Below are 15,716 nucleotides of genomic sequence, written 5' to 3' on the forward strand. Positions count from 1 at the left end.
TGAGGTAGCATTTGAACTCCTGAATCCAGGCTCAGTGTGTCACCTAGCCAAGTCAAGAAGGCCCGAGTCATAGCTAATATGTCTTAGGGAAAGGATTCGAACATAAGTCACTGAAAGATCGGTACTCTACCCAATATGCCAGACTGCCTATCAGTTGGCAAGAATAATTAACTAGTTAAAATGGAAGCTATAGGATGGTTACTGATGGATGATCTTCCTGAGGTCCCTTCCTGCCCTGGATCTTTTAGCCTTTAATGTTTTTTGGAAGGAATAGGATACATTCAAGTCATGAGAAGATTGCTTTGGGAAATCCACACAGAGATGCACACACAGACATGAATAGTCTAGGAGATTACAAGCTGAGATGGAAACACCACTATAGATATTGCAAGGGACTTCCAGATAACAATGGAAGGACAGCTGCATGGTTCCTGGAGAGGGATGATATTGGCGTCCAAGTCAGGATAAGGAAATGCGCTATTTCAAGACAGACAGAAGAAAGGAGGCAACTTGGTGGTACTGTGGCTAGAGCTCTGGGCCAGGAGTCAGGAAGAGCAGAGTTCAAATCTGGCCTTTAATACTTACTAGCTGTGTGACATTGGGCAAGTCATTTAACCCTATTTGCCTCAGTTTCCTCACCTGTAAAATGTGGGAATGATAATAGCACTTACCTCCCAGGTAGGCAGATCAAATGAGATACTGTTTGTAAAGTGCTTAGCACAGTGCCTGGCACATAGATACCATATAAATGCTAGTTATCATCCAGACAGAGTGAAGGGAACATATATTCTATGCTGGCCAAGTCTTGCTGTGAGAGCTATAACCAGAAGATTTTTTTTTTAACCTAGTGCAAATGCCGCAGTGTGAAAAATGCTTTTTCTTTGGTGGGAGATGAATCAGGGGAGATACGAGGCCTCTGTTGTGGGGCCATCAGTTATGAGGTAACACATGTGGTGGTGGTGGTGGTGAGAATAGAATGGAGCAGGAGGGGAGTTCATCCCAGGCAGTATCCTATAGCTTCCCATTTTAACTAGTTAATTATTCCTGCCAACTGATAGGAAGCCTGGTACATTGGAGAAAGTACCAATCTTTCAGTAAGACTTCTGTTTGAATCCTTTCCCTAAGACATATTAGCTCTGACTCTGGGTAAGTACTCTCCCTAAAGATTATAACTTGCAACCAAATTTCTAGTCTATATTGATAGAGGGAGTTTCCATACCAGGAATTCCCCTGTACTTAGTGAAAACATAGGTCTAGACCTCCATCCCCCTCAAAAAAAAATTCTTGCTCAGCTAAACTCTATTGTTTCTATGTTGTTGAATAACAACTCAAGTGTGGTCCATGACCTATGGATTTGGTGCCCCCTAACTTCAGCACCCAGTGGTAAAGCTCTGTTGGCCCCTCCTTAGTTACAGCTCTGCCCACTACTATCTTTTAATACTTTTCTCCAGAGACACCAAACACAGTTCTGAGCTCAAAGGAGCCAAAGCCTGCTGAACTGATCTGAATTTTAACTTGAACCAAAAACTGACTCCTCAAATTTCAGTAGTTTTCCAGGATGTGGAAAGCCATCTAGTTTGACCCTGTTGTTTTACAGAAGAGGCAACAGGTGCTGGGAAGTCGTGACCTGCCCAAAGCCATCCAGCAGTCTGCCGGCTCCTGGCTGGACATGCCACCGGCTGATTCAGAGCCTCGCCCCTTCTCACTCTGCATCTTACCCTGAACTGTTTTGAAGTCTTAGGAGGTGGAGTTGGAAAAACCAGTCATATTTTCCAAGTGATTTTATTTTTGCCAGCTTGAGCCCAGACCTAATGAGGAAGGCTACCGGCTTAGCTAAACATTGGCCCAAACAAACTGGTTTCCCTTTCTGGACACATCAGTAGACTCTCCTTACATACTCAAGTATCTCCCTCAAAGTTGAGAAAACAGAGAGGCCAAGGTTGTTGAAGAAGAAAAACACATTGAGATTATTTTTGTCTGACCCAGCTGCAGTTGGCTGGAGTAACCAGTCATCTTCTGGGGAGGCTAAGGAGAAGGACAGGCAGCCCACGTGACCCCAACAGGCACTGGGTTCCTCCAAGCAGAAGTACCTCAGGAGAAGGAGAGGCAGCACCATGGAGAGGGCCTCAAAAAAGTCTTAGAGGGGACTGCTCTGGGGGCTGGCATAAAGTCGCTAGGTGCACCTGCTTCCTTCACCTGCACCTGAGCCTCTGGGGAAGCACTGGGGAGAGGGGAAACGGATAAGAAGTGGAGAAAGGAAGCCAGAGTAATGGCGGCCGTGGCTATACCAAAAGGGGTTATCAGAGATTGGGAAAGCCATTATCCTCCCTTCCCTTCTCCAGCCCTCTCCAAGCAGGCTCTGGATCCTAAGCATCTCTACCACTTTAAGGCTGCTGATACATTAGGGTATACCTGGACACACCTAGCACACTCCATACACATGCCTACGATAAGAGAAAAGATATAAGACTTGGAGTTAAGAAGACCTAGGTTCAAATCCTTCCTCTGACACTTTCTAGTTGTGTGACCATGGGCAAGTCACATAGCCTGGCTGCCATTTCCTCATCTATCAGCTAAAAATAACTGTAATAGGGTTACTATGAAGGCAACATATTACAATGGAAAGAATGCTGACCCTAGAGTCAGAGGGTCTGGGTTCAAATCCCACCCCTGATGATAACTACTTGTGTGACCTCAGGCCACTCACTAAAATTTCTTGGGTGTCAGATTCTTTGGAGATGGCTTAGTGGTATACTTGTTAGAGCACTAGATCTGGAGTCAAGAAGACCTCAGTTCAAATCCTGCCTTGTATTCTTATGGCTGTGTAACACATAGTCCAGTCTGAGCCTCAGTTTCCTTATCTGTAAAATGAAAGTCAGGGAGGAATTAAATGACTTCTAGAGCTCCTTCCAGATTTAAATTTATGATCCTAAGAAATGAGACAATGCATGTGCTTAGGAGACCTTAAAGTACTTTAGGAATACCAGCTACACTGAGTGGTCCCTGGATACATGTGTGACTTGCGGTTTGTATTTCTTCCTTTAGTTCTGGCCAGTTCAAACACACACGCATACACAATTTATATATAATTATATATGCGTATGTGTGCATATGTACATATTATATATACATTTATATAATTTAAATACATGTAAATATAAAGTATATTTATAGATTAATTTATTTTAAGATTTAATTTATCAATTGAGAGAAATACACATACACATTTACGTATATGTATGTGTGAACATGCGTGTGTTTTTATACGCATGTGTATATTATATATACACATACTTTTTACATGACTGTCCATGTCACACTTCTGGACCTTTGCCCTCCTTGGAATGCCCTCCCTCCTCATCTCTACCATTTAGTTTCCCTGGCTTCTTCAAGACTCCGCTCAAATTTTACCATCTGCAGGAAGCCTTTCTCAGCCCCTCCCCCCCAGCTGTGATGGCCTCTCCCTCTCAGATTATCATCTGTCTACTCTGTATATCTCTTGTATGTAACTAGTTATTTACCTGTTGTCTCCGCCTCCCCATTAGAATAGAACAGGAGCTTCTTAAGCTGCCTTAAGGAGGGCAAGGACTATGTTTTTGCCTTTCTTGGCATCCATACTGCTTAGTACCATGCCTGGCATATAGTAAGTGCCTAATGTATACTTGTTGGCTGACTGTAGCTATGATAGAGGGAAACAGCTCTGGAAGTAATCCCAGAGACAATAATAAACTGATAAAGTTTCTTTGTGAGCTAAGACTGTTTCCTGTCAATGAGCAACCTCAGATAATATACAAATGCATGAATGCGAATGTCATTGGCAAAGAAAGGAAATGATGCTTATAACATAGGTGATAAAATACTTTTCTGGGTAAGCCTGACTCATCAGATGTAAGGATAAGAAACATCAAGGCCAATGAATTACTGCATTCCTGTTCTTACCCTCCCTCCCCTCTAAATGGAAACTTGGCTAGCTCCTAAGAGATTGATTGGGTCCAGGGAAACATATGCCTGCTTGAGTTATTGTTGTAATGCATTTCGGGGCATATTAGCACCACTAGGCTGGCTGACTGATTGTAGAACTAAGGGTTTGCCAGGCGTACTGGAAATCAAATGGGTCTTGAGCTCAGCCAGGAATGGTGGAGGCTGCCAGCCTCTCAGCCTGAAATGTTTATGGCTGTGCATCTAATGTGGAGATCAGCCACTGGGTGTGTGCAACCACCTAGAATGGAGTTTTTTGTAGTCACTGTTGGCTCATGGAGAGGAGGGGAGAACAACACATATGGGCTATAAATGACCCATCTGGATGCAAATGTAAACAGGTTCAGAGAAAGTCCTGGGTGAAGTTCCACTATAGGATGCTAAAAGGATATGAGATCTTCACTTAACCCCAAACATCCAAGGTTGGTGTCATGGTATCATCCCTGTCCTTTCTCACAAATGACACCTCACTAGAAAGTACAGCATGGAAAGAGTCTTCATTGAACAGATCATTGGTTCAATCCAGGATGGGATCATAACGTCAGAGTCAGAGCTGGGTGGGACCTTTGCACACACCTGAGTAGAATGTAAACTTCTTGAGGACAGGGACTGTTTTCTATTCGTCTTTGTATCCCTAGAGCCTAGCCCTGTTTCTGGCATCTGGTCCATGATTAACGTGGGATTGCTGATTTGAATTGAATCTAGTCCAACTTTCTCCATTTTGAACACAAGGAAATTGAGCTAGAAAGATGGGAAGGTCACATAGGGAGCAAGTGGCAAAGATAGATTTTGAACCCAGGTCTTTGGATTCTAAATCCAGGCTCTTTTTACTGAACTCCACCATGCCTGCCTAGAACAGAGCTGTGCATGCAGCGGGAAAGAAGCTAAACAACTTTTTTGGGGGGTGGGGATCCAAACATGTAATTTAATCTGGGGCACTCCCGGTGTGTGAGCTCCCTTGATTGAGGAAGTTGGTATCTGCTCCAGGATTTCTAATCTTCGATCATTGCTTGGGGGTACAGAGAGATGAAGTCAGTCAACAATCACGTATTAAGCATCTCTCACGTACCTTGGTAGAAATGGCTATTCACAAACACTGTACCATGAGCAAGGTGCACAAATGCAAAAGTGAAGCAGGCTTGGCTGCTGGGGAGTCTACATTCTGCTATGTTAACTGACTCGACTGGGGCCCCCAGCCAGGAGGAGCCAGAAGCAGGATCATACATGGAGTTAAAGCTCGATGGGACCTCAGGGCTTATCTAGTCCGGCCCCTTACTTTACTGTTGAGGAAACTGAGACCCAGAGAAGTTAGCACAAATTAGGTCTTTCCTTCCTCCCTCCTTCTCTTCCTTCCTCCCTCCCTCCCTCCCTCCCTTCCTTCCTCCCTCCTTTCCTCCCTTCCTTCCTTCCTTCCTCAGCATAGTGTAGAGATAACACTGGGTAATTAAAGGGCATGCAACCAAACACAAGCCTTAGAATGTTCCATTCACCTGGAGAGGCTTTGATTGTGGCAGAAAACTTTCTGCTTCAGTGGCATCAAAAGACCTACCTAAGCCATATCAAAAAGGGGCATTCTCATGTTTCTGATCCAGACCCACCACCTGGACTTCTGCTCTGGAGGCATCTCCTTTTCCCCTACAAAATGTGAGCTTTCTGAGGGCAGGGCCCATGTTTTCGCCTTTCATGGAAGCCTGAGTGCTTAGCGCAGTGCCTGCAATGTGGTGCATGGTTAACAAATGCTTGATGGTCCTTGGTGTCTAAAGCTGTTTAACAAAGGCAGGATTGCTAACCATCAGCAGTGCTTGCCTTCGCTTCAGCCTTGTATTTTGCCTTGTTAGCACCCACTACACTAGGCTGCACTGGACCTAGTTGTATGGACTGGCACCCCAGAGCAAAGTGGGGGGACCTTCAGCATGTGACCCAGCTTCCCGGCACCAGAAACGGGGACTGGAGAAAGACACTCTATTGCCAATGTCAGCTCTTGGGAGCCAGCCCAGCAGTAATCCCAGTGCATCCACCCAGGCTTTGGTTTATGTGACAGTGGGGGAGTGGGGAGCAGCTGGCCTGGAGACTTAGACTGTTTTCCATCAGCTGTCAGAGTTAAGGGGGCAGGAAGATGCAGTTTGATGCTTCACTCCTTGTAAGGGAAGAAGCATCCACCGGAGAGATAAAAACAAGAAAAATAGAAAAAAGGGAAGCTTTCCATGGGGGTTGGGGAAGTGTGGGGATGAGAGAGGGTCCCTTTACCAGAAAACAACCACAGAGAGAAAAGCCAACAGCGTTGATGTTCTCTGATTCCCTGTGTGTAGCCCTATCTTGAAGATGAGAGTATTTTCAGAGGGCATTTCACTCCTGATACACCTGGGAGCCGTAACCAGGATTTAAGTGGAGCAGCCCAGGGTGCATGCATATAATGCAACATGAAGGCTGTGCTTCCAACAGGTTAGGATGTGAATGAGAGAAATGTGGGCAGAAAAGCAGACTGAGCTCGCTCCTGTCTTCCAGAGGGTCCTGGCTCTTCTTGCAAGGTGCTTTGCATTTCCATGCACATCCTGAACCAAGCCACTTTCTGGAGTAGAGCTAGTGCTCTCCTTTAGACCCCTCCCCAAATTGCTGTGTGTCTGACATATATATTTTCTATTTGTTTTTGTTCATGTCATTCATCCATTTCATTGTCTACACTCCACTGCCCCTTTAAAAGAACATAAGCTTCTTGAAGCAGGGCATGTTTGGTTTTTGTCTTTGTATCCCAGGAATATAGATTTAGTGCATAAAGGGTAATTTAGCCCAACCCTCTCATTTTTACAGAGGAGGACACTGAAACCCAAAGAGGTAAAAGAACCAACCCGAGGTCCTCAGATAGCATTATGGCTGAGTGTAGATTTGAATCCAGGCCCTTGGACTCCAAAGCCAGTCCTCTTTCCACTGATCTATGGGTGCTGCCTCCTGCACCAGCACCTTGCCAAGTCTTTGGTACACAGTAGGCAATTAATAAATGCTGTCCAATCCATTTTGTGCCTTTTGCTTACAGAGCAAAGGACCAGAGATTAAGAGCTGGAAGGAACTTAACAGATCATAGGTCCAATTCCTTCATTTTACAGATAAGGACACTGAGGCCAGAGAATTGACTTATCTGAGGTCACACAGGCAGGAAGGACCAGAACTAGGGTTTGAACCTAATGGCCCCTGACTCTAAAATCCAGCCTTCTTTCTGTTAGAGCGCCATGTCTTATCTTGGTCCTAAGAGATATGAGGACTGTTCTTGGCCAAGGGCTGAAAATGCTAGTTGAAAGAATGAATGAAACATGTAGGACCTGAAATCTAGAACTGGAAGGAACTTAAGAGGCCATCTAGGGCAACTGGTTCAACTTCTCCATTTGACAGATGAGGAAACAGGCTGAGAGAGGTTAAGTCACTCTACCAAGGTCACACAGGTGGTAAGAGATGTGAGATTGGAATGTGGGATTTTTGGCTCCAGGGTCAATCCATGCTCTACTCAGCCAGAAGAAAAGGTCTTGGCCCAGACAAAGTCAATGTGTCATTGGATTTAGAAACCAAGCCTTTTGTTTCCCAGGTGATACAATGGAATAAAGTAAAATTATTTGCCCAAGGTCACCTAGGTGGTAAATAGCAGAGTCAGGATTCAAACCCAGATCTTCAAGTTCTAAACCACCTTCTAACTAACGTGATACCCAGTGCCCATTTCACTCTGCCACATAAGTCCATTGGTATATTATCTTCCTTCTGGATATCTGTCCAGGCAGGGCACATCTGCATGGCAGTTACTCCCTCGATTTTGTAAAGGTTAGAGATAGAACTCAAATACATATATTTATGAAGCAATCACCAAGGAATTTGTCTAAACCCTTCTGAATCTCTTTCTATCTTTAACTAGCTGGCTCATTTATCCTGCCACCTGCTGATTTTCCCTTGTGTCCAGGCACCAGCTGTTACCAGAAACATCCAACACGTGCGGCTACTTAAGTGTGATGGCTAACCCTTATTTTATAGTTTGGAGACTGTGACATAGTGGAAAGACTGCTAGGATGCCATTTACCACCTGTGACCTTGGGCACTCTGAGCCTTAGTTTCCTCATCTGTAAAATGGACTCTGTGACCTCTAAGGTCCATTCTAACTCTAGATATATGACTCTGTTTTTAAAAATCTTGAGTTCCTCAAAATCATTCCCAACTAATCAATCCCCCCAATTTATTGAGCATTGACTGTATTTACAGCTGGACTAGATTTGTCTGTGGGACGGGGTGGGGGGGGAAGGAGGAATGTGGGGGACAGAAAATAAGTATGAGCCACAGTTCTTGTTTTCAAGGAGAAATGATCTTGTTGGGAAATAAAGTAGTTCAGTTCTAGATCTCAAGGAAAAGAAGCACAGCCCCATACTCTTTAATTCTACCTACAAGGGTCAGTCAAGTTAACAAGAATTTATTAAGTCTTATTATGTTATTAACAAAATACAAACTACTTCCTGCTAGTCCTTGCATTCTAAAAGATGGAATAATCGCGTCCTTTCTTTCTGGGCATTATGTCGCTGCTGCTCCTTGCCCCTCTGTGTCTCTGTCTCTGCCTGCCTGTCTCTGTCCCTTTCTCTCTCTTTCTCCCCCGACCCCACTTTTCCCTCTCTCCCTCCTTTTGTCTCTTCTTTCTCTCTCTCCTCCTCTCGGCTTCTTTCTCCCTCAGTCTTTAAACCTCCCTTCCTCTCTTTCTCTCTGCTCTCTCCCTCTTTCTCTTCCCCATCTCTCACTTCCTCCCTCCCTCTCCCTGGTTCTCTGTCTCTTCCCCCTTCTCCCTCTCTCCCTCCCTTTCTTCTTTGTTTCTCTCCCTCTCTTTTTCTTTCTCCCTCACTCCTTCTTCAACCCTCCTTTCCTCTCTCTCTGCCTCTCCCCTCTCTCTCCCTGTCTCTCTGCCTCTGTCTTTCTCCTCCCCATCTCCACCCCCAACCTTCCCACCTCCTGTACCAGGCTATACTTACTGCTACCCACCACCTATTTCTCCTCTACAGGAGTCCTCGTCTGAGGTGCTACCTTATGGGAAGATGCCATCTTTCCTTTAGAGTCTAGAGACCTTGGCTCTTTCATACAGCCACTCCCCTCGGCGGCTTTTGTCTCAGTCGGGAGAGGGAAGTTTGTCAGCTCTCTGAGGCACATCCAAGCGGCCACTTCTTTTAGAGCGTAGAACATCCAACTAGTTAATTACAGCCTTGGGCACTTCATCTGTCTTCGCATCTATTTTCTGCTGCTAACAAGGATCCACATCTTTGTCCCAAGCTTCTGGCTTCGGCTACAAAGTCTTCGTAACTCCTGTTTACTCCCTTATTGCCAACCTTCAGCTCCTTTGCATCATTTCAGGGGCTGCCTTCTAGAAAACCTGAAGGGCTGCCTGGGTCTGAGGTACCGTATTCCAATAGGGAGCCCAGGACTTAGCAGCCCCAGGGCTCCTTCCGACTTTTGGTATCGCTTTGTGTGACACGAAGCTGGTTATTTAACTTTGTTGTACTTCTTTCTCCATCTGTAAAATGGGGACTATATGTGATTATTTTATATGTAATATAAGGATAGGGACTGAATCTGTGATCCAGTATAGTAGAAGGAACTCTAAGGGGAGGGACCTCCCTATGATGGTGTAGACTAGTGCCCTCTTTGCAACTTGTAACGATTTGCTTTTAGTACAAGTGGCTTGCCCAGGATTGCACAAGACACTATGTCAGTCAGGGCTGAAACTCAGGTCTTCTTGGCTCCAAGGCCAGATCTCTGGCCACTACTCCACGCACCCCTCTCCCATATATGTATACAATATGTAATACATACAGAACACTGGGGACAAATAAGTTACTTGGTGGATAGAACACTGGACCTGGAGTCAGAAAGATCTCAGATCAAATACGGCCTCAGACCCTGGGCAAGTCACATAACTCTGCCTTAGTTTTCTCATCTGTAAAATGGTGATTATAATAGCGCCTAAATGTGTCTACAGGCATGTCATGAGGATAAAATGATATAATATGTATAAAGTGCTTAGCACAGTGCCTGGCACATATATAAATGTTAGCTGTTATTATTATATTAATGCCATATGACATAACATGCTATGAAATGTTATTTTATTTTTGTTATATGTATAATATGTACACACTAGACATATAGTTTATATAATGCATAAAAATATGCACATGTATGTAATACGTATATTGTATAGATATAATGTATACATAAATATGTATATCTTATAGGGTGTTCCAAAAGTATTAGTGCAATTTTAAAGCTTATTAAGTCTTATCAATGCTTAAAACTGCATTAAATCTTTCCGTCCCCCTGTATAAATATATATGTTCCATTCACTTCCACACCCCCAGTCTGTGGGGTTTGATTTGTTTTGTCTGATCTAGACCTTGATAAGCACAGAAAGTCTCTCTTCTGATACAGCCTAGAGTTGCCATTAGATTGGTACCAATTGGCTAAGTGACTTATTCAGGTCACACACTATGGATCTCTCTGGAATCACCTTAAATCTGATCATACCACTGACCATACTGTCACCCTGCTGTCACTCCCTGGGTTTATTTGTTCCAATGAATCAGATAGTGTGGGTTAGGGAGTGAGAGGTCTTCCATCTCTCCTCTGTACCCACCTGGATGCTGGCTATCCCCATGGTGGGCACCTCCTGGCACGGGACTTGCCCTGCTGATTCCTTCTTCTTTTTCCAGCTTCACGCAGGTCGTGTGCCACACCTGCTTCAAAAGGCAGGAGAAGCTCCAGCGATGTGGGCAGTGCAAGTTTGCCCATTATTGTGACAGGACCTGCCAAAAGGATGCCTGGCTGAACCACAAGAATGAGTGCACTGCCATCAAGAAGCATGGGAAGCCACCCAGTGAAAACATCAGGTCAGAACTGAGGCAGAGGTGGCATGGGACCAAGGGGTGGTGGGATGTGAGGTGCGCCCGGGTAATAATGAGGCCTGCTGGATGCCAGCAGCCCTAGATTGGGAGATGGAAGCCTTGAAAACAAGTGTGGGCCTGTGGGACCCACAGCCTCAAAGAAATCAAGGCATCTAGCCTATTGAAAGTACCTTCAGTGAGCAAGCATCTACTAAGCGCCGACTGTATGCCCAGCCCTGTGCTAGAGCAGGGGATACCAAGACAGAGCGGACATTCTGTTCGTGTGTGTGGGGGGGACAGCATGTAAACATAAGTAATTACACAATATATACCAGAAAAATACCAAGTAATTTCTGGTGGAAAGCACTAGATATTGAGGGCATCAAGATAGGCTTGCTGTGGGAAGTGACATCACAGCTGAATTTTGAAGGAAGCTAAGGATTCCAGGAATGGGGCACAGCTGGAAGCAGGAAATGGAATCTTGGGATGCCCATGGGGATACACTAGGGGGATATATGGGGAATGGATAACAAGCCAATTTAGTTGGAAATAGGGTACGTGAAAGGGAGTCAGGTGTACTAATTATTGAGAGGGAGGATGGGCTCAGATTGAGAAGGGCTTTAAATGCCAGAGGATTTTGAATTTTATCCTAAAGCCTATACTAGCTGTGTGACCCTGGGCAAGTCACTTAATCCCATTTGCCTCAGTTTCCTCATCTGTAAAATAAGCTGGAGAACGAAATGGCAACCCAAACCAATCTGCCAAGAAAACTTCAAATGGGGTCACAAAGAGTCAGACATGACCGAAAATGACTGAATATAATAAATATAACATGATACTATCTCGATAGTATGATCTAGAAATGAAAACATCTTAGTATTATTATGAAAATAATTTTAACTTTGCATACTCCCCTGAAAAGGATCTAGGGGATGGGAGGGGGGAGGAGGGGCTTCTGACCAGACTTTGAGAGTTGCTGATGTAGTGCATCCAGGGTTAATATGGAAAGGGTTATGGGAGGGGGAGATGATACACAGACTAGGGTGAGGGTAGCTTGGAGATGCTGGATCCAGGCACATACCAAGGTAGAGATGTACCTCCCAACATGGGAGTCTCACACCAAAGTCAAGGGCTGGCTGGGAGGCACATACCCAGTTCCAACCCCCAGACCATGCCAGCTCTACAGTCTGACCCCAGACCGGTGGACAGTTCTTAGAATCTGCCCGTGCACAAGAATGGTTCTCCTTAGGGACATGAAGGGTAGCAAGCTCGATGTACCTACGTCCCTAGCTTCCGGGCTCCTCTGGGTCTGTAGTCCGTGGCTCATTTTGGTGGCTGGCTTCAATGTCACACCTCCCCCCCCCAGGACTCCATGTGCTTGTTGGCTTGGCTCCTAGTAACCAGGAGCCCTAGGAATGGCTTCTTTCTATTCATAGCCTCTGATCACTAATGAAACAAGAATATGGCTGGTGGCTGTCTAAGGACAATCTACCTTCTGGGATAAGACTGATCTCAGGCCACCCTTCACCCCCCACCGAGGTATCATGTCAGCATACAGGGTTAACAGGTAGTGCTGGGAGGCCCAGACCGCCCAGGAATCACATGGTTCTCTGTCTGTGTGCAATGAAATGTACTGAAATGAAATGAAACTATGTGCAATGAAATTTCAAGAGAGGGAGAGAGAGTACTGATGGCTACGGGGATCCCGAAAGCCCCCATGTGGGAGTCTGATTGATCTTTTTTTTTTTTTCCCCATGTGGGAGTCTGTAAGGAGGAGGTAGCCACTGAGCTGTGCTTCAGGGTATCTTGGGCTTCTCTGAGGCAGGGGGGGCCACTAGTATAAAGGTGTGGAGGTGGAAAATTGCTATTGCTGGTGCTGGGCCTCACACGTGGTAGGTATTTGCTAAATGTCAGACTGAATACAACTGTTGGGAAATGATAACCTTGAAGGTGGAGGCAGCAGCCCCCTTCACAGGGAGACAGGATTGCAAAAGGGACTTGAAGTGAATGGGCGAGGTAGACAGAAATCAGGAGTTCTGGCATTCAGCCTGTCAAGTCACATTCTTCCCGATCACCTGATAGTGCAGTCCTTAGTTACAGCATATGGACCTGCCTTTCCCTATTCCTCCAATATAGTTCTAGGAACTAACTGTAATTACTACCCAGGGTCCAATCACTGAACCTTGGACTTGGACTCAGCATTTGCGAAATAGTCAAACAGTCAGACTTGACCATTTAAAAGTGAGGAGAGCGGGTGAGACCAGTAGGGGGAGAGCCTATCTGACAGAGGTAGGGGACCTCACTGTCTGAACCACTCCCCCCCTCACTGGATCTGACACATATCATTCCTCCCCTGCCCATAAATGACCAAACTCCCCCCCACCTCCATCAGTCACATCAATTCCTTATCCTAGGATTCCAGGTCTTTTTTCATCAGTCAAGGACCAAGGCTTGGAGCCAGGAAATACTCATTGGATTTCAAGGTGGAGAAAAAGATTGGGAAAAGCATGCCAGGTACCATTGTGGCCTCAAAGGTGCCAGAACTAGAACTGCGGACTTACAAGTTGCCCCAGGGTGTAAAGGAGGTCCCTGAACTTCTCTGGGTATACCTTGATCTTGCCCAGAGGTCTAAGTAATTATGACCGAATGGCATAGTAATTGGAAGAGGGTAGCAGTGCCTAGGGGGTGGCAGGGATCAGGAAGGACCTTAGGTAAGATGATCCACTTGATTACCCCCTTTTACACCTGAAGTTTGGTTGACAGTGAGACAGCTGAAGACACCCAGGCTGTTTTTCTTCTACTTTCTAGCTCTTAGCACTGTGCCTGGCATATAGGAAATGCTTAATAAATGTTTATTGAATTATATTCAATCCTAAGAGACCTACTATGTGCTGAAAATTGAAATTGTTTTTTTAAAAGTCTAGATAAATGTCCAGAAGACAGAGCCACAGTGAATTATGAAGGGAACCCTGAATGTTTGGATTGTAACGTTGGTGGTGGATGTCTCAGGAGACAGCCCCACGTTTCCCCTCGTGGCCAGCCCCTCCCCCTCAAGACTTGCCAGAGACAGAGACATACTGAAGGGACCAATGGAATGATTGTGGGTTGGGTTTTTTGTGGGTTCTTCTGACCTGTGATTTACCTAAATATCTACCTAGCATCCTTGCGTTCCCTGGTGAAAAGCAGCCTAATACAGTGGGTTGTGTGCTGGACTTGGGGCCAGGAAGATTTCATCTTTCTTCTCAGTTTCCTTTTCTGTAATATGAGAGTTGAACTCACTTTAAGGTCCCTTCCAGCTCTGATTTTTTGATCCTAAGACCTGGATTTGAATCCAGCCTTAGACAGTTAGTAACTTTGAACCCCAACTTCATTTTAAATTGTAAGCTACTTGAGGATCAGAACTAACCTTTGCCTCTCTTTGTGTCCCTGGTGCTTAGCACAGTGCCTGGCACGGAGGCACTTAATGAATATTTATTGGTTGATTCGTCTGTGAAATGGGACAACAATATTGGTAGCATTTGTCTCCCAGGGCTTCTGTGAGGATCACGTGAAATAATGTGTGTGAAGCGCTTCACGAATCTCATATGCTTCAGTTACCACTCCCCTCATCACCACCTTCATCATTGTTTTCATCATCATCATCATCATCATCCATAGGCTGGCGGCCAGAATCATGTGGCGCGTAGAGAGAGAGGGCACTGGACTCACGGAAGGTTGCTTGGTCTCCGTGGATGACCTGCAGAATCATGTGGACAACTTTGGGGAAGAGGAGCAGAAAGACCTTCGAATGGATGTGGACAGCTTTTTGAACTTCTGGCCCCCCCAGAGCCAGCAATTCAGCATGCAGTATATCTCACATATATTCGGAGTGGTATGGCACCCTGACCTCTCCTCCCATTTCCCTTGCTCCCTCTGGTTCCCTTCCCCCTCTTCCTCCTCCTCCCCCTCTCCTACTCCCTCTTTTCCCCCTCCCATCTCTTCACTTTCCTTCCCCATCCCCCTACTCCACCTTCCCCCCTAGCTCCCCTATCCCATTCTCCTACCCCCTCTTTCCCCTCTTCTTCCTCTTTTCCCCCTACTTCTCTTCCTCCCTCCTTCCTCCTCTCCCTGCCTTTTCTCCTTCTCCTCCTCTTTCTCCTCCCCCAAATGGAAGAAGCCATGAGATTGCGTGATGGTTTCTCTGCTTGTAACAAAGGCAGATCACTCTGTGCTGCTCCTGTAAAGGGAGTCGCTCCCCCACCCCTCCTCAATCCCTGACAGCCTACTCACTCCTCTGTCCTCCCAGCTGATTCTGGCTCCTATTGAAGCACCTGTTGCTCACATCTCCCTCCCACCCCTCCTCCCCACCCCTACTTTAGTTTCTGGGCACAAGGACACAAAATTAAAATGGCATGACAAATCCCAGGGGCTAAAATGCTGAATTTCCTATAAAGGAAAAAAGGGAAATAAAATCCCCTGGCATCAGTTGTGAAGTCCAAACTGAGAAGGGACAGTCTGCACTGAGAAACCTGGGCCTCTGAGGCTCCCAGATCAAGGCTTGGGAGAGGACAGGGGGGCATGTGGAGCTTGAGAAGGTTGGAGAAGGACAAAAATGCATTGGTCAGCCACGATGGATGCTCAGTTGATTGCTTCCCTCCTATTTTCTGGGCTTTGCCACCATCATGGTCATGGCAATCTCTTCCCTAGCATGACGATTAGGAAAAATGTATCTTGCCTTCACAGTTAGCTATGGAATATGACCTAGGGCAGGAAGTTTTAACCTGGGGTGTATGAATTTAAAGATAGATAGAAAGATAGACAGACAGACAGACAGACAGATAGATAAACAGAGAACTTGATAGTTAAACA

At 45.6% G+C, this 15,716-nt stretch overlaps 1 protein-coding gene across 2 annotated transcripts in view; it reads left to right on the forward strand.

Moving 5' to 3' along the window:
• The window catches only part of SMYD1 (SET and MYND domain containing 1), a 37,487-nt gene that overhangs the window by 5,387 nt on the left and 16,384 nt on the right, over positions 1–15,716 (forward strand). For both annotated transcript variants that reach the window (XM_020969513.2, XM_020969512.2), the window contains exons 2-3: positions 10,698–10,874; positions 14,526–14,739. In XM_020969513.2, the coding sequence (XP_020825172.1) occupies positions 10,698–10,874; positions 14,526–14,739 (391 nt within the window). The remainder of the gene's footprint in view (positions 1–10,697; positions 10,875–14,525; positions 14,740–15,716) is intronic.

This window comes from Phascolarctos cinereus, unplaced genomic scaffold, assembly GCF_003287225.1.
Source record: "Phascolarctos cinereus isolate Bilbo 61053 unplaced genomic scaffold, phaCin_HiC Scaffold_2;HRSCAF=192, whole genome shotgun sequence".
In the NCBI taxonomy this organism is placed as follows: Eukaryota; Metazoa; Chordata; class Mammalia; order Diprotodontia; family Phascolarctidae; genus Phascolarctos; species Phascolarctos cinereus.